The sequence below is a fragment of the Sturnira hondurensis genome, unplaced genomic scaffold (genome assembly GCF_014824575.4).
Source record: "Sturnira hondurensis isolate 20B ecotype Veracruz unplaced genomic scaffold, ASM1482457v3 Scaffold0021143, whole genome shotgun sequence".
Lineage (NCBI taxonomy): Eukaryota > Metazoa > Chordata > Mammalia > Chiroptera > Phyllostomidae > Sturnira > Sturnira hondurensis.
Window position 1 is genome coordinate 457388 of NW_028093774.1, and position 18460 is coordinate 475847.

The following is an 18460-nucleotide window of genomic DNA, read 5'->3' on the forward strand; positions in this document are numbered from 1 at the left end:
AGGTCACAGCTCCTGCATTTTCACCCCTCCGTGTACAGATTATTTTCCCCAAGGTCACACAGGGTCAATAAAAAGGGGACCTGCAATACGACTCAGGGTGACCAGGAGAAGCCCGGTCCGCGGACCCGGGGCGCCTATGAGCGCGCCCAGACTCCCACCCAGCGGCGGCGCGGCTGGCGGGGGCCAGACGTGCTCCCCGGCCCGGGCCACCAGCCACCGGGAACCTTCCTTCGCCGCCCGCGTTTCCTGAAGCCCCGCCCACCAGTGCGCCCTCAAGTTTCACCGAACTTTTCCGCAGGTCCCGCTGGGTGCCCCGCCCTCCTGCGGGTGACGCAACAATGGTGCAGCTCTGCGACCAATGGGCGGTGTCGGGGACCGGCAGCGCGGGCCAATGGCGGTAGCCGACCGTCCCGCGGTCCTGCCCGGCCGGGGCCGCACTGCACCGCCCGCCGCCCGCCCGCCCGCCGCCGGCGCCGGCACCGCCGACCAGCGATCTGCTTGCGGCGGTTCAGAGCGCGGCTGCGGCGGGCGCGGGCGGCGGCAGCTCCTTCCCGTCAGTCCTGGGACCTTCGCCTCCGCGCCTAGCCGCGGAGGGACAGCTCGCGCTTCGGCCCGCAGCGGGGGCGGGGACGTCAGACTCTCGGCCTCACCGCCCCCCACGGTGAGTCCCCCTCACCTAGGTCTCGGCCCCAGCCCCGGGCTCTCCCCTGGCCGCCGCCCCCCCCCCACGCCCCCTGGGCATACGCACCCGCAGATGCAGCCCTCTCTGCGCTCACTGCCGGCCCACAGACACGCTGGCCTCGCTCCCAGAGACCCGAGGTCCCCCGTGCCGCCAGGAGGGGATCGGGAGGAGCGGACGGGCGGCCCGGGACGCGCTACCCAGCCCTCGCCAGCCCAACACGACGCNCCCCCCCCCCCCCCCCCCCCCCCCCCCCCCCCCCCGGTCACCCAGCCGCGGCCGTGACTCAGTGCCCAGTGACGTGGGGCGGCCCAACTTTACGTAACCCGCCTGGCGCCCCACGATGTCCACACTGGGTACACCCGGGGCTCAGGCCCAGGCGTGGGGGGCTGCTCTAGCCCTAGCACTCCCCAAAAGGGCGCTGGGACTGCAGCCCGTCCCCATCGCGCTCATCTCTGTAACTTAGTCACTCAGACCCTTTGTGTCCAAGGACTTCGCCTTGAGAGAAAACAGAGGGTACCTGGGGCCATGGTCCGAGGCCAGGGCTTAGGCTGAGAGAGGGGTCTCAGAGGGCAAGGTCTGGGGCTCCCTGTGGGTTGGGGCACCCCAAGTGTGGAATGAGCCCAAAATGGGCGGCAGGAGATCCGGGTTGTAGGCCTGGCTCCACCCGGACTTGCTGACTGATCTTGGAAAAGCTTGTCCCTTGCTGAAAAGTGGGGTGACAGGCCTGCTTCTTCCAGTGGTGGGCAAGGTCCGGAGCGGTGGGTGACTCGGGATTGACAGGCTGCTGTGTGCCGCACACCAGTCTGTGTTGACTCTGCTCACCAGCCTCCTCCCAGGAACTGGAGGGGTGTGGACATCATGTAAACATCCCATTTGGGCAGATGGCCAGAGTCCCATCTCCACCCCCAGATGCGTCCTGCTGGGGTTCACAGCCTGCATCCCCCTTCTTTCTTACAGATGAAGAAGCTGAGGCCCCAGGAACAGACTCACATCTGCAGAACTAGGTGAGCCCCGTGCAGGAACCAGGTGCCTGTGAGGCTAGAGTTCTGCCCGGTCCTGCCTTGGGGGGAGACTCTAGGGGTGGGGACCGCCCCCCCCCGCCCCCCGCCCCGCCGTGGTCCGGGGTCAGAGGACAGGGTCAAGGATAGGTAGGGCTGAGAAAGGTATCTGTCGTACAGAAGGGATTGGGCTCAGCGTGAGACGTGGGTGCAGTTTTCCTACTCCCTACCTGCTCTTCTCTCTAGTCGGGGTTGGGCTTGCCTGGCCCAGGTGGGAGCAGGACCTCTTCCCCTGCTCCCTGGGCTGGAGGGGTGTGGCCTCGTCGGTGGATGGGGCTGGGTCGGGCTGTGTGCTAGTCTGAGTAAGGGCCTGTCCAGAGAAGAGGCCAGCGCAGCAAGAGCAAGGATGTGGGAGGCGGTTCAGGGCCCTGGAGAGAAGGCAGCTGTGAGAAGCGATGGGAAGGGCCTGTCCTGAAGCTGGAGGTAGGTACACGGTCCAGGCCCGTGGGACCCTGTGAGCAGGCACCAGAAATCCCCTCTAAGGCCCTCCAGTTTCCCCCATTGAGCCCAGTGGTGGGGTCAGGGCCCAGATGCCTCACTGTGGTCCCCTCCGCCTGTAGGTGGTGAGCCTCAGCGCCCATGCTGTGAGGCTGGGAGTCCCCCCTCTGCCGACATGCCGTGGGACACTCAGCGGCCCGGGGGCGGTGCGATTGGTGGGCCTGAAGGCGGCAGCGCAGCCCGCTCCCGGTCTCAGAAGCAGTGCCGGAAAGCCTCGTTCGCCTTCTACCAAGCTGTGCGCGACCTGCTACCCGTGTGGCTGCTCGAGGACATGCGCGCCAGCGAGGCCTTCCACTGGGACGAGCGTGGGCGTGCCACCGCCTACTCGCCGTCCGAGGCACTGCTCTATGCGCTCGTGCATGACCACCAGGCCTACGCGCACTACCTGCTGTCCACGTTCCCGAGGCGTGCGCTGGCCCTGCCCAGCGCCGGCTTCCGGTGCTGTGCTGCGCCCGGGCCGCATGTGGCGCTGGCTGTGCGCTACAACCGCGTGGGCATCCTACGCCGCATCCTGCGTACCGTGCGTGACTTTCCGGCAGAGGATCGCACACGCCTGCTCGACCGACGTGGCTGCAGCCGTGTGGAGGGCGGGGGCACATCCCTGCACGTGGCCTGTGAGCTGGCACGCCCGGAGTGCCTCTTCCTGCTGCTTGGCCACGGCGCATCACCTGCTCTGCGTGATGGCTGCGGCCTCACGCCGCTGGAGCTGCTGCTGCGCCGGTTGGATCTTCGCTCCGGAGCCACCGCTGCCCCTGGGGGCGTACCCGCTGTACCTGGGGAGCCACGCCAGCGCCTCCTCCTGCTGCTCGACTTGCTGGTGCTGTACGCGCCTGCGGGCACTGCTGGCTCAGCCTGCCGCGTGCTGCTGGGTGACCAGCCACGCTGGCAGCGGCTGCTGGGCGAAGACAAGTTCCAGTGGCTAGCAGGCATGGCGCCGCCCTCACTCTTCGTGCGCGCCATGCAGGTGCTGGTTGCATCCATCTCTCCCTGCCGCTTCCCTGAGGCCCTGGATGAACTGCCGCTGCCGCCCTTCCTGCAGCCACTGGACCTCACAGGCAAAGGCTAGCCCACAGGGCACCCTGAGCACTAGATTTTCGGAGAATACTGTTTTTCAAAGCATTGTACCTAGCACTTTACATATTTTGATCTCTGTGCATTGGAATCTCTTCATCTGTTGTGTGCATGGAGGACGGGGCCAGGGCAATCAGGTGGGCCCCGGGTGGTGGATCCCTGGGTCTGGCTGGGCCCAGTGTTCCACCTCGCTGTGCTAAGCAGGGTTGAGCCCTTGACCTCAGCCTCCTTCCCAGTTGGAGGAAGGAGTGGGGCGGGCACAGAGGTGTGGACTGATGTGTCTAAGTAGGGCAGACAGCAGTGCTGAGGCATGGAGGCCAAGAGCGCGCCCTTGGGTCTAGAGGGGCTGTTGAGGCCACCATAGTGCCAGGCCTTGAGGCCGCTGTGGCCCTGGCTGGTAGGGGGCAGGAGGATGCAGTGCTGCAGGGGGCTGGTGTGGCCGTGGCTGGGCCTCCTGGGCTCTCCTGTCCTGTACTGGTGCCTGCTCCTCCTTGGGTGTCAGTGTGACTGTCTCCGCCAAAGCTAGTCTACCCATGCCTGGCCTTACCCCTGTCACCCCTTTTTCTGTCTCCTGAGAATGAGCAGGCACCTAGCCCAGAGGCTCCAGGCCCCAGCTACACGGCCCCTCAAGTAGGGTTAGCTGGGCCCTGGTCCTGCCCCCCAGTGGGTGGCAGTGCTCATGGATGGTGGGTGGTGAGTCACCCCATGAGAATCCTTGCCCAGCCAGCAGAGCCGGTGTCTGCAGGAAGGTTCTGAAGGTGGAGACTGGTTAGTAGGCACATTGGGACCCTTAGGGATTGAGGGGTCCCGGTTGAGAAGCAGGGTCTGGGCCGAGGAGCCTGGGGGCCAGGGACAGTGGCCAGGCTGCACCGCCCAGGCATTGCATTGGGCTGTGAAACTGAATCCACGACCGCAGGGGCCGGAGGCCACAATGTCCTGCCAGGAGCAGGGAGCTAAAGGTCTGTGTGGTGAAGAGGAACCAGCCTGGCTGGGGTGCCCACTGCCTACCCTGCCCCCAGTGTCCCCGAGGGAGCATGCCTGGCCCAAGTGCCAGAGGGGCTTTGGGTGGTGACCCATAGGCGGGAGGGCACAGAGGGGCCTGGGGAGGCCTGGTTCTGGCCTGCACCTGCCACCTACTCTCAGGGTGACCTGGGACAAACCCTTAGCTGGGGCCTCTGTGTCCTCATGTTTTTAAAGGGCTTTGGACCATTTCCAAGCTCCCTGCCTGCCTTGAAATGGATGGGACCCCAGTTCCTGGGAAGTATGGGGTGCCGGTGCATCAGTGGCTGATCCTAGATTCCAAGTGGGGGTGAGGGGCATCAGGATGCCGATGCCCCTCACCCCCATGCCCCTCCTGCATTGGGTTCTGGGCCATTAAATAGCTTCTCTGAGCTGTGACTCTTGGTGGGGGGTGGACACTCACATCTCCCAGCTCAAAACTAGGGGCATTGGGAGCCACTGGGTCTTCTAGTAGGTCCCAAGTCCTCACAGCCAGGGGTGCCATTGTGGGTGAGGGTTCCCTTGTTTCGGAGGAGATGGACAGTGCCCAGAGCCTCAGGTCACAGTGGCTGCAGAGACTGGGCTGGGGAGGCGCTGGGGAACCCTGGAACCCTGCTGCCCAGTGCCTGGCGGAGGACCTGGGCCTGCAGACGTCTCATGTCTCCCCAGCCCCAGCTCTGCCCTGTGAATTTGGCCCAGGGCCCAGGACTAGGTCCTGCTCCACTTCCCCTCCGGGCCTACAGCTGCCCCTTTGGCGACAACCTCCTTTGAGCTGCCTAGGCTGGGGAAGGGATGACACTGGGGTTGGGGAGCTGCCTGGCCTGGAAGGGGACAGGACACCTATTGTCAGGCAAGCAGGAGGTAGCCCCCAGGTGGTCCTAGCAAGAGAAACTGTGGGCGCCACAGAAGTGGGGAAGGTCAGGGCCAAAGTGGGGTGGTTTGGGGTGGGGGTGGGCAGGGGTCTGCACCATCATTCACTGGTCGACCTTGGGGCCATCCAAGGACCCCTTGGAGGGGTAAGAGGGCAGGAGGCTGGCATTAGCCCTCGATGCCCTCACTGTGGGTGGGTGGGATGTGGTGGGGGAGGCTAAAGGAGTCTGCTGAGAGCCGCAGGGAGGGCCCGGGGACAAGGCCAGGCCCACGCCACAGCCCTGTGATGGCGGAACAGGGCCTGATTCCTGGCATGGCTCCCACTGAGCCTCTTGGGACTGGTGCCTGGCTCGGTGAGATAAGAGTTATCTGGTGGCCGCTGCTGGCCCAGAGAGGGAGGTGGGCCCTGGCTGGGCTTATCAGACTCCTGGGCACTGGCAGGGGGGTCTACATGGCTTCCCAAAGGCCCCGCCCACAACAGGCCCACTTTCCTCTGTGGTGAAGTGTGCAGGTTCATTCTCTCAGTTCATTCGTTCCTCCAGTCTCTCAAAGGAAAACCGACATGGCCCATACTGGGCCATGCCCACGTGTTAGGGCCTGGGCCAGAATCCCTACCCGAGACACCTACTGGTATTGTAACCTCACACCCAGGGCTCAAAAGGGACACGACAGGACATTGCGTGCTGCAGCGGAGGCCTGGGGGGTGCATGGCCAGGAGGGCAGGGGAGCAAGGCCCTGGCTGCCCCTCCTTTGGTCCTGGTGAGGACCCCGTGCCCAGCCTGGCTGCGCCAACTTTGCAGGGCACCCTCATTCCAGGGTCACCTCGGTTCTCCTGCCTTGATTTCCCGCCCACTTTCTTCACTCACTTTCCAGCCTTGGGTTGACAGCAGTTTGCTGAGCTGCTCCAAGTCAAATAAGGACGCTTCCTGGAAGTCTCAGGAAGAGGCGACGGATGGCGCATTTGGGCAGGAGAGAGTGACCGGTGACCGAGCCACCCCGCGGTGGCTGGGTCTGGCTTCTCTTTAAAATGGAGGCGCAGCGGACGTGGGACAAGGGCGCAGACGTTGCGCGTGTGGTTTAAGGGGTTATGACAAATGTGTACACAAGAGTAGCACAGCCGCCAGCCCCATGGAGACCGAGGTGAAGAGGGAGATTTCTGCCCGCGGGGTTTTCACGGAGAAGTCCGCGTACCGACCTCGGACTGCGCCCCGCCGCGGCCGCCCACCGAAGAGGCGCCTGCAGGCCCCCGCCCGCCACCCCGCTCGCCTTGCGGCACTTCGCTGCCTTTTCTCCCCGTCCTCCCGCGTGCACACGTACTTGCCTCGGCATGGCTTTTACGTACATTAGGTCGCCGCATGACTCGGCACCTTTGCACTCGCTGCCGTGTGCGCACCGCCCTGCGTGGGGAGACGCGCCGCGCACACGGCCTTCGAGAAGCTTCTGGTGATTGTTCTGCGATCCCCCACACGGCCGGGGTCATGGCACAGAGCCGATGTTAGGGTCAAGCTTTTACAATGCAAATTTTATTTTTGGAATAAATAATGCATTTATGTGGCTCAAAATTCACAAGAGACAAAAAAGTCCGGACTCCAGGCATCCAGTGTGACCCGCCGCTTGCGTGGTAAAGGCGCTGCTTCCTGCGCCGCCTCCGCCGGGGACCACGAAGAAGCGTGACGTCCACACCCTCCCGTCCCTACGGTCGCCTCCAGAAACGAGAACCGCACCATCCCCGCCACACCCAGAAAAGTCCACCTCCCTGCCCTGGAGCCGGGGAACAGACCGCCTCTGGCCGCTGTCGGTGAGCGCGGCGCGGTGGGCGCTGCTACTTCTCGAGGGGACGCGCCCGGCGTGTCTTGGNGCATCCGGTGTGACCCGCCGCTTGCGTGGTAAAGGCGCTGCTTCCTGCGCCGCCTGCGCCGGGGACCACGAAGAAGCGTGACGTCCACACCCTCCCGTCCCTACGGTCGCCTCCAGAAACGAGAACCGCACCATCCCCGCCACACCCAGAAAAGTCCACCTCCCTGCCCTGGAGCCGGGGAACAGACCGCCTCTGGCCGCTGTCGGTGAGCGCGGCGCGGTGGGCGCTGCTACTTCTCGAGGGGACGCGCCCGGCGTGTCTTGGCGGTTCCCAACGAGAAGCAGGCCGTGCGCGAGGACGGGCGTCGGGGGTGCAGCTCGGGGTCGGATGGAAGGTTTTGCCGCTGCTGGACTCCCAGGCGCTTCCCCAAGACGGTGCCAATGGGGGAGGGTGGGGCGCCGTCTGAGGCCCCGCCTACTCCCCCTGCCCTCCATGCTCCCAGTGCAAACAAGTGCTGGGGACACGTGCCCCGTTCCTGGTGGTATTTGGCCTTCTAGTTTTAGGTGCGGTTTTTAATTTACAGCATTTTGACCATGAATAAAAATCTGCCTCCCTCGGGCTTTCCCCAACCACTTTCAGTGTAGAAAGGCCTGCCATCCAGACATCTGGTCCCTTTCCCCAAGTTTAACATTCTTGTCTATTGAGGGTTTGTGTTGTGCAAATGACTGCCCTTGGGCACGGGGACTGTGGAGTCCCACTCCTGTCCCCCATCTCGGATGCTGCCCACCTCACACAACCTCACCTGGGGCCTGGCCAGTGTCCCCAGCCCTGCCACCCAGGCTGGCCCAAGCCCTCAAGGGCACCGCACAGCACAGGTCCCAAGCTCCAGGTCCAGTACTGGGGTTCCCGGGGCCACCCCAGGCGGATTCCTGGACTCCGGGGTTTTTGCAGGGTAAAGGGCATGACCCCGGAGGCCCTGGTGAGGACACAGGGCTGTGTGTGAGCGCCTAGCAGCATGTCCCCCACTGCTGGGCAGCACCTGCGGGATAGACACTATTTTTAGAATTCCTCCCTGCCTGCCCCCAGCAGAAAAATCCCAGCGGGGACTCTTGACAGACTGGGTTAAACCCTTAAATCCCTCAGGATAAGACTGGTGTCTCCTCCATCGGGGATGTCGGACATCCTGCCTAGATTTAGATTCAGGTCTTCTTGATGTCTTCTGGAAAGCTTGGCCATTTCTTTAAAAAACATTTTTTAAATTGACTTTGAGAAACATTGGTTTGTTTTCCACATATGCATTCACTGGTTGATTCCTGTATGTGCCCTGACTGGGGATCGAACTGCAGCCTTGGTGCACTGGGACGGTGCTCCACAAAGCTGAGCTGCCCGCTAGGGCAGAGCAGGGCCACGTCCTGAACTGAGGGTGACACTTCTTACTCGGCCATTCCTGGGGACAGTTGTCCTGTTACGAATGTGACCTTTCTCCAAATTCTGGGTTCCAGAGGGCACGTCTGACATTTGGTTTTGTTTCTTGGAGGACCCCTGGGGTCTGAACCCCTCCGAAGGCTGTTGGCAGCCGCCCAGCCTCAGTGGCCCCCGGGGGGAAATGGCTCTGTACTCAGCCTCAGGAGTGACTGGGGTGGCCTCTGCAGGACTGTAGTCTGCAGGACTGCCACCTTAGGCAGACCGGTGCCTGTGTAAACGTGGAGCGGGTCACATGATCACATGCACTGCACTTCCCAGGCAGTGGGTCTGGTTGGTAAGTTCTTGCCAGACAGGCAGGCACACTGGCCTCCATGAGTGCCCTCGGAGGGCACCTCGTCATGGCTTAGAAAAGGTCTAGTTTACTGCACTGTCTCACAACTTTAAATTAAAACTGGCCCTGGCTGGTGTGTCTCAGTGGATTGAGCACTGGCCTGCGAACCAAAGGGTCGCTGGTTTGATTCCCAGTCAGGGCACGTGCCTGGGTTGTGGGGGTGTGTGAGAGGCAACCACACATTGCTGTTTCTCTCCCTCCCTTTCCCTCCCTCTAAAAATAAGTAAGTCTTTAAAAAAAAAAAAACAGAAAGAAAACCGTACCCAGCCCTGGAGCTGACAGTGATTCAGCCACAATGAACCAGACACAGAGGCCCTGGTGGGTTGGGGAAGGCTCGGCGCGGAGGGGTGAGCTAGGCATGCCGTTTGCAGCGAACATGCCACAGTCACTGGGGGGGCCTCTGCTGTCCCCAGACTGAGAGGAGGGTTCTGTCCAGATGAAGCGTGTTGCCAAGTCTGGGATCAGCGTCTTGTCCTCACTTGGCCCTGGAAGACCCTTGTTTTTGCAGCCAGCTGATCCGTCACCACCTTTCATCTGTGGCCTGGGGGCCTGACACCTTCGCTGAGGGAAAGAGCAGCCTTGCAAGGCTGGGCCCTGGGAAGGCGACTGAGGCTGTGTGCAGCTGCTTCCATGAGGCAGAGGGGACTCAGGTGGGGTGCGGGTGAGGTGTGGGCAAGATGTGGGCACTGGGGGCCGACCCAGAGACGGGCGTCTGGCGGGGCTGCAGCAGGCACAGCTTCAACCTTTCGGGGGGGGGCACTCAACCCAAGTGCCCACCCCCAGTGCCAGTCTGCCAGTGGCAGGTCCTGTGACTGCCCACTGTGTGGAGGACAGGCAGGTGACGCCCACTGTCTGGGAAGGTGCAGCCGAGGACGGCGCAGGCTCAGGATAAATCAGGAGAAGGAACGAAAGGCCTTCCACTGGCTTCAGAAAATACATCTCTTCTAAATGTGTAACATTTGATTTCTAATGAGGTATCTTACGCAGGTTTGTAGTACACTAAAGGGAAAAAGGCAACGATTAGTAGATTCACCTTCTCAGGGTGCCTCTGGTCTCCACTGCCCTGCGGTCACATGTCTCAGCCAGCCGGCATGGCCACGCTCCCCAGCGCTGGCTTCCTGCCATCCCGCCAGGGGACGCGTCCGCACGCCCAGGTCCATGTCACCCACCGGTCTGTAGTGTGGTGGCTGAAGGGCATTCTCCGGCGGCGAGTGTGCCCTGGCCTGGGCTTGCTGTGGTGTGTGCAGTGTGGTCCCCTTCCTGGCGTGCCCGGCATCCACCTCTCAAACATGGCCTGGGGACCCTGTGTGCGCCTGGCATGGAATGTGTACTGGACCTGTGTCCCTCACAGGAGGCGGTGGGCTGTCTTGGGGACACAGGCAGTGATGGCAGAGCCCCGCCCTGGCTGATTCATGCTGCCCACGGGCAGCCCGCCACACCGTCCCACAGTGGGACCGGGCATGGTCAGCGGGGGGACATGACTGCAGCACAGGGGCCACTGCAGTGCACACCCCTGGGGCAGCCATTGCCGCTGCTGCTCTGGCAACAGCTGTGGTCGCTCCGCTGAGGCCATGGGTTCTGCAACAAGTTGGAAACGAACATGGATGGAAGCAAGCGTGGGCGTCCACCGTGGCCGGACGTGTCTGGGCCAGAGCTGACGAGGCGTGTCCAAGAGTGAGTTATGAGGAAACTGACAGTCCCCCGCCCATCTGGCCTCCTCCCTCCTGAGCAGCTCTGCCGCCGCCGGCGCCGTCAGATGACCTCCCACTCGTCCTCCAGGTCCTCGGGGTTCGTGGTGGTGGCCTGGCTGCTCTGGGCACTGTGCGAGTGGCTGAAAGTCCTTGTTAGCCGCTGGAGGAGGTAGCCGGGGGGGCCCACTGCCCACAGCTCATCTGATGAGGTCACTGCAGGGACAGGGACACACATGTGTCAGTCACCCTGCCTGGGGGCAGGGCACCGATGGAGCCAGACGCCAGTCCACGTCCCAACGTGGTACTTCCTGGCTGTGGGGCCTGGACACACCACCCCAATCTGTGCCTCAGTTTCCTCAGCTTTAAAGTGGGTGGTGCAGGGCCCTGCTGCCTTCCTGGGAGACCCTGCCAGCCCAGGTGCCCGGTTCCCTCCCTCAGGTGTGGCCCTGGGGTGGGCTCCTGCAGGGAGGCTGAGTCCATGGGAGCGCCCTGGGACAGCACCGCAGATGCGGCCCCGGGAGCCCGAGAACCCCCTGGAGCCCCACGCGGCCTGGAGCTCCGGCACCTGCCTGTGAGACATGTCACACTCCCAGGGACTTTCTTCCAGTAGTCTCCGGCAGGGTTTTTGTCGGTGACACCGTAGCGTCGGGCGAGGTCGCCGTTGGGGCAGCGGGCCCACACGGTCCGGCTGCTGAGCGCCAGCTGGCAGGCCTGCAACCCTTTGGGCAAACAGGGCCTCCGTCTGTTCCGAGACCGGGACGGCAGCGGGACAGACCACCCCCTCCCAAGAGCCTGTGCTCTCCCGACTCTGCACCCACCAGCCAGCACGCCCTGTAGTGACAGACTCCCACCCAGGGCTGAGCCTGCAGGGGACCCCGGGAAGGGTGCCCATCGGCGGGGCTGGCACAGCTGCTGAGAGCCCAAGGCTGAAGGGCAGAGGGCCCAGGCGGTGCAGGGACGGCCACCGCGCACTGCCTTTGAGCGCCTCCTGGGCCTGCGTGTGGTGCAGGGTCAGGCTGCACACCTGGGGCCACTGCTACACCGGTGACCATTTCAACCACGAGCACCACAGTGGCTTCGTGGGAAGGGGGTGGGGGAGGGGTGAGAAAAGACTGCACCGCCCCGGCTGCTCAGCTTGGCAGACGAGGGCCCGTCTACCCCACCTATGAGGGGCAGTACCGTGTGCCCGGGCATCTCACCTGGCACGTGTTCCCAGGTGATCCCCACCGGCATCTCCTCGGTGATGCCCACACGGACGTGCACGTTGTATCTGCTGTCCAGTGCCCACAGCATCTGGTCGTTGGGGCTGCAGTGGACACTGACCAAGGTGACTCCCACGGGCTGGAAGTGGGGAGAGAAGGGTGTTGGGCAGGTTATTCTGGACAGAGCAAGGTCAAGGGCAAGGTCAACAGAGCGGGAGGTTGCAGCAACTTTCAGCGGTTGCTGCTTGCTAGCTGCCAGCCTGTGGCCACTGCCCACCCATGCCTCCACCATCCATCTGCCACCCACTTGCCCACCAACAGATATTTGAGCATCTACTCTGTGCCCGGAGCTAGTGAACCATTTTCCTGACTCCTGGATTTTAAAGTCTGGTGTGAGGCGGACAGGCACACACAGAAATACAGGGCGGCCAGCCACAGGCAGAGTGTTCACAGGGTGAACGAGGTGCTGAGGGCACATAACTGGGGCATCGGGCCCAGAGGTCAGGAAGCTGCCTTGGATCCCATGGCTACGCCGTGAGCGCAGGACGGACAGGAGTGGCCAGGAGAAGAGAGAGGGGTGTGTGCCGGGTCAGGCGGCACCGTTGCAGAGCAGGGCACACGGTGGCGTGAGTGGGCAGGGCCGGGGTGGGCGGCACCAAGCTGGGGCGGCTCCTCAGGAGGCTGCGGAGGGCCTGCTGGGACCCAGGGCCCCGAGGCTGGGGTGCTCAGACAGAGGCCTGGAAGGGTGCCCGAGGGCGGTGCTGGGAAACAGGACGTAGGTGCAGGAGGCTTCCAGCCGACCTAGGACTGGCTTCGGGGAGAGAAAGGGAGGCACTGCGGGAAAGACTGGGTGGTGAGGCGGCAAGGGGCTCCACAAAAGTCACTGGGCCTTTTGAAAGGCCCCTGAAAATGACCCAAGAAATGTCACTTCACAAATGTCGACTGGAACAAGTCCCAGGGACCTTACTCCAGTGGTCAGGCAGGGCAGGACAGGACGGAGGGCTAGCAGTCCGTGCAGGCTGCCCAGTGCAAGCACAGGCCCACTCCAAAGCACGGCGCTTGCTCCTGCTGAGTCCCAAGTCCCTCCTGAGGAAGACCGGGCCGAGCAGTCCCCAATCTCATGGTCCTGGGACTCTCGCTGGCCTGTTGAACAGCACATCCCGGGGCTGGGCCCGGCCCCTGTGCACCTGACTGCGGGGTTGGGGCCCAGAAATGGCCCTCAGACCCGCACCCCAGTGGTTCTGATTCTGGTGGGCTGCCCGTGCAGAAACGACACTGTCCCCTCTGCAAAGGAGCCGACAGGGCTGACCCCACGGGGCACAGCCCCCATTTCAGAGCGGTCAGGCTGAAGTCACAGCTGACCCTCACACTCATGTGGGACCGCAAGGGGCCCTGAGTGCCAAAACAGTCTTGAAAAAGAACAAATTTGGAAGACTCAGATTTCCTGATTTCAAAGTATTTTGAAGCCACGGTAACCGCATAGCGAGGTGTTGGACTAACCGCCGACACGGAGGTCAGTGGAGCAGGACGAGAGTCCGGCAATGACCCGTCCAGCCATGTGCTATTTGACAAGTTGCTGAGACCATTCCAGGAGCAAAGAGCAGTCTTTCCCACCAACGGCACTGCGACAACGGCACACCCACACGCAGAAACCAAGGCTGGACCCTCGCCCCTGCCACGTCCAGGGTGACCCGAAATGGGTCAAAGACAACTGTAAGAGGTAGAACCGGCAATGGTGTCTTAGAGGCGACACCAAAGGCATAAGCAACAGAGAAAAAGGTACGCTGAACTTCATCAAAAAGAGTAACTTTCTCACCTGAAAGGTCACTGCCAAGGAAGCGCAGAGGCAGCCGCAGATGGGGGGGAGCGCACTTCCAGTCCTACATCTAAGGAGTCTGGCACCCCGAGTAAGTAAGGAACTTCTAGAACCCAACACCAGAAAGGCAAACAACCACATTTGCAGAAGGGCAGAGCACTGGGGGGGCCCAGGAAACGGTGCTGGGTGCCAGTCCGTGGCCACCAGGCAACGCGAATCAGAGCCACAGGCCGCACCACTCGGAGGACGGAGAGTCAGGAGGGGACGCGGGGAAGTGGGACCCTCGAGCGTCCCTGGAGTGAATGTGGCACGGGGTGGCTGCCCGCAACGGAGCCTGCAGGTCCTCTCGTGAGAAGCAGAGGTGCCCTGCTACCCCGCTCCTGGGTGCGTACCAAAAGAACGGGAACAGATGTCCACGTGGACCCGCCCGGATGTCACAGCAGAGATGTTCTTCACAGTAACCCCCAAAGTAGCAGTCCCCCAAGAGCTCTGGCGGCTGCCTTGTGGGCACCCGAATGCAGCATAGGGGTGCGCAGGCGCACCTCAAAGTTATCACAGGTTTGCCCTCGGCCACCGCCACGGAGTGACTGTGGCAGTAAAGTGAGTCGCATGAACGTTTTGGTTTCCCAGTGCACGTACAAGTTACACCTCACTGTGGTCTCTAGCATCTCATTACACACTGTGGTCTCAGTGTGTAATGGCATCATGTCTGAAAAAAAAAGAGAACAAAAAAACAACGTTCATACCTTAATGAAAAAATACTTTGTTGCTAAGCGGTACTAGCACTGCCCAAGCCTCCAGAGGGCCTGTTTCGAGGGGAGGCAGCCTGCCGCCCGGCGGACAGACATCCGGCGGACAGACATGCAGCGGCTGCAAGGCGCCACACACCCAGGCCTGCCCGGGGTTGGGGTCGTGCTGAGCAGCACAAAGGAGTGCAGGCCTGAGCCCAACACTGCGTGATGAGCCCCCAGGACACACTACGACCTGACAGTGGCCAGTCTCCGTTATCTGACGTAGCCAGGGAGGGAAATCCAGGGGTGGAAGCAGAACGGAGGTTGCCGGGGCTGGGGGTTGCGGGGCGTGACCGCTGGGTGCGGGGCTTCCTCTAGGGGCCACGGGGATGTCCTGGCACTAGGGGTGATGAGGGCCAAGCCACACCGTGGAGGGACTGAATGCCACTACTGGTAACAGGGAGTTGACACGCCTTGTTTGTGACAGTGTCTTGCTGCTCTGCAGGACGCCATCATTGTGGGAACCACGTAAAGGGTACACAGAACGTTAATTCTTGTAAGTAAATGGGCAATTATCTCAAAATTTTCAATGAAAAAAGTCAACAGTTTTAAGTTTTGGCTTGTTCTTACTCAAAACTTCATAAAAAAAGGATGCAACTTACAAAATGAAGTAAATAAGGAATTTAAGATTTAAAAATCACTTGGAGCCCTGGCTGGTGTGACTCAGTGGACTGAGCACTGGACTACGAAGCAAAGGTTGTAGGTTCGATTCCCAGTCAGGGCACATGCCTGGGTTGTGGGCCAAGTCCCCAGTAAGGGGCGCACAACAGGCAACCATACATTGATGTTTCCCTCTCCCTTCCCTCTAAAAATAAGTAAAATCTTTTAAAAAATGGTAAAAAGTTATGTATAGTCGGGGTGTGCTTCCAAAGACTGTGTAAGCATGAGTAAAAGTGTGTGCGTGACAGTGAGTGTGCAGCGGTGCATGTAAAGTGCCCTTTCACAGGGTGTCACGGGGTGGGGGGAGGGAGCTGCCCAGCCGCAGAAGCACGAGACCCGGCCACAGCTGTGGACAAGCCTGGGTGCTGCCCCATCAAAGTGGAGCTCTGGGCTGTGGGGCCCCTTATGCCCTAGTGGGCGAGCAACGCCCAGGCTGCTGACTCACGTTCTCAAAGACAAACGCTCGTTACTAATTAGTACGAGCAAGACAGACCAAATCTTATCCAGTCCAGGATAAACCACTATTCTTTCCCATTGCTCAAGAGCCTCTCCAGCCAGGATTTATTTTGCAGACCGTGAAGGGGCCAGGCCAGTTTCCCAACCACTGTAGTGCCCAGGACTCGGTTGTCCCGACTCCCTCAGCAGCCCAAGGCTCCATCGAAACCCTCTCCCACAGTGCAGGACAGATACCTGGCGCCAGCCACCATGGCCGGTGGTCAGACTGACCCTCCAGTGCCTGGGAACAGCCTGCCCTTTACCTGACCCACTGTCCTGGCTGGACCCCCTCTTGAGCACGTCCTGGAATCCTGAGGCACCTGCCCAGGAGAGCAAGAGACCGGCCTCTCCCCTACCCCTTGACCGACACTGCGCTTTTTAAATTTTTTAAAAATTTATTTTTAAGCCCTGGCTGGTGTAGCTCAGTGGATTGAGCTCGGGCCTGCGAACCAGAGGATTGCGGTTCGATTCCCAGTCAGGGCACATGCCTGGGTTGCAGGCCAGTTCCCTGCAGGCCAACTCCCAGCAGGGGATGCACGAAAGGCAACCATACATTGATGTTTCTCTCCGTCTTCTCTAAAGATAAATAAATAAATAAAATCTTTAAAAAAATTTTATTTTTAGACAGAGTGGAAGGGAGGGAGAAAGAGAGGGAGAGAAACATCAATGTGTGGTTGCCTCTCATGTGCCCCCTACTGGGGACCTGGCCTGTAATCCAGGTACATGTCCTGACTGGGAATTGAACTGGTGACCCTTTGGTTCACAGACTGGCACTCAGTCCACTAAGGTGCACCAGCCAGGGCTGCACTTTTTCTTTAAAAAACCCTGCTCCTGCCTCCCCCGGGGCTGCAGTCCCCGACTCGGCCACCCACAAGCGCAGCATCAAATAAAGGCACTTGGATTGGGTCATGGGCTCCTCCACCTCTACTTCTCATGCATTTAACAACCCTGACGAGACACAAAGTTCAAGTTAAGGGGTGAAGTTCCCACGAGACGGGCTGTTTCTGAACTTCTGGTCCCAAGGACCTGCTGCTGTGAGCCCAGGCCGGCCGCCACTGTCCTGGGTCCATGGTGACTGTCCTCGGGTTGGGGGACCCGTCTTAGCTGTCAGGTGCTGTGGAAACACGGCTTAGCTCGGACACTGTGAGCTGGACAAGCAGCTCACTTGGGTTTCCCAGATGAGACAAGCCATTTCCGAGTTTCCAACTCCAACGTCACGGTCAAATGTACCCCCCAAGAACCCCGACTCCAGCCACACGCTCCTGGGAGCGGCGGTTCTGGTAAATGCAGACGAGGGTTCTGGCCACCGGCTGCAGGCAGGGAAAAGTACAGCCCAGCGCCGACCACCCCACACGCACGCAGGGAATTTCACTTGGGTCACCCTGATCTGAGCTGAGGAGACAGCGGCTCCACGAGAACAGGACTGTGCCTTGCACAGTGCATCCCGCGTGTGGGGGTGTGGATGTTGGACTCGGCCCCTCGCTGTGGGCTGCGAAGGCTGGTTCGGGGGCCTCTGAACTGGTGTCCGCATACCACGCCACCCTTCCTGGACTGCAGAATAATTTGTACCAGGCAGGTGACTTCAGCCACAGATTCCCCCCACCTGCAAGGTCTCCCTGGCCCCATGCGTCCCCACCCTCCCCAGCGGGGGCCGGGCCCCACAACACTGTGCTGGATTCCTTGTGACTGCTGCCAAGACCCTCGCTGCTCTGCCAGGCCCAGCCCCACGCCGCTGGCGCTATCAGCCTTCTGAAGGACCGCTGCCCCCTGCCAGCCCTCTGTGACGCTCAGGCTCATCCGGCTGGGTGGCCCCTCGCACCCCCACACTGACCCCATCGCCCAGGCAGGCTCACAGGGAGTCGCTGGGCTCCTCAGGGTCACACACCCCAGAACGCTGAGCTCGGGGGGTTTCAGCGCCCTGCTCATGAAGTGCTCATGAAATTGGCATGGGGACAGCTAGGCCCAGGTGACCCCGAACAAGAAGGCAGAGCCAGAGGACAGCAAAACCAAGTTCAGGCTCCAGAGAGAGCAATGCCTCTTCCCAACAAAACCCCTGGCCTTTCGGTTTCAAGAGCTCACCAAAACTGTGCAGGGCTGGAAGGGGCCCTTGGGAGTGGCTCAGCCTCCCTGCCCCCCTCCCTCCCGAGCACGTTCAGCGCTGCACGAGCGGACACAGCAGACACTGAGAGGGGAGGGGCTGCCCGAGCTCAAGGCAGAAACAAGGGGGTCTGGAGCTCTGACCAGAGCTCTCCAAGCACCCAGCGGGCAGAGCCTTTAACCCAGGAATGCACACACATACACACCCCCCCAGGCCGGAAAAAAACAAAGAAAATGTCACGAAGAGCACATGTGCTGAACAGATTATCTTGGTGGGGACCCCATGTGAATGTTGATAAAATTCAGCAGAACTCAAGGTGGATTAATTGAGATCCTGCAGCTCAGAAGCACGAATCACAGCGAAAGACCCCTCTGGACACACCCTGTACCCGGACCCTGTGGTTATCAAAGAGCCAGTGTGGCCAGACGGCTGTCCCTCCGCCCAGACCGCCTCCCTTCCTCCCTATTTCCACCCACCTTCGACCCACCCCACACTCGTGCCGCGTGGTGAAAGGTGACTTTTCCTCGACGCCTGGGGGGCTGAGCTATGCGCCCGGTGCGGTGCTGCCGTGTGGGGTTTGCTCAGTCCCGAGTCGTCTGGCCCATGCGTTGGCTGCTCTTTGCGGCTTGTGTTCGGTCTTTTTAGTTCTCCTAAAAAGGAGAACTAAAAGGAGAACAAAGGTGTTTGCTCCGTGGCAGATCCTCTCCCGGCTTCTGGTCTATCAAATTCCAGTTAAGTTTGGAGACCAGGTTCCAATATAAAAGGGCCTGTACTTAAAGTACCAGCAGAGCCCTGGTTGCTGTGGCTCAGCAGACTGAGCGCGGGCCTGTGGACCGAAGGGCCGCTGGTTCGATTCCCAGTCAGGGCACATGCCTGGGATGCAGGCCAGGTCCCTGGTTGGGGGGCATGTGACAG

The 18460-nt window shown here is 61.3% G+C and overlaps 2 protein-coding genes across 4 annotated transcripts in view; one reads left to right on the forward strand and one right to left on the reverse strand.

Annotated features, from left to right (window-relative positions):
* The first annotated feature begins 343 nt into the window (after positions 1-343).
* ANKRD9 (ankyrin repeat domain 9) lies at positions 344-3400 on the forward strand. Its single transcript, XM_037031388.1, is given in 3 exon segments — positions 344-442; positions 445-661; positions 2301-3400. Coding segments are annotated over 3 exon segments (1305 nt in total). The 5' UTR covers positions 344-358; the 3' UTR covers positions 3305-3400.
* Positions 3401-9030: 5630 nt separating this feature from the next.
* TECPR2 (tectonin beta-propeller repeat containing 2) overlaps positions 9031-18460 on the reverse strand; it is a 71076-nt gene continuing 61646 nt past the window's right edge. For 2 of the 3 annotated variants that reach the window (XM_037031763.1, XM_037031764.1), the window contains exons 18-20: positions 11683-11824; positions 11053-11202; positions 9031-10696 (exon numbers count right to left, since the gene is read on the reverse strand). In XM_037031763.1, coding sequence (XP_036887658.1) covers positions 10545-10696; positions 11053-11202; positions 11683-11824 — 444 coding nt within the window. In that variant the 3' untranslated portion in view covers positions 9031-10544. The remainder of the gene's footprint in view (positions 10697-11052; positions 11203-11682; positions 11825-18460) is intronic. The other variant, XM_037031765.1, reaches the window with a different exon arrangement.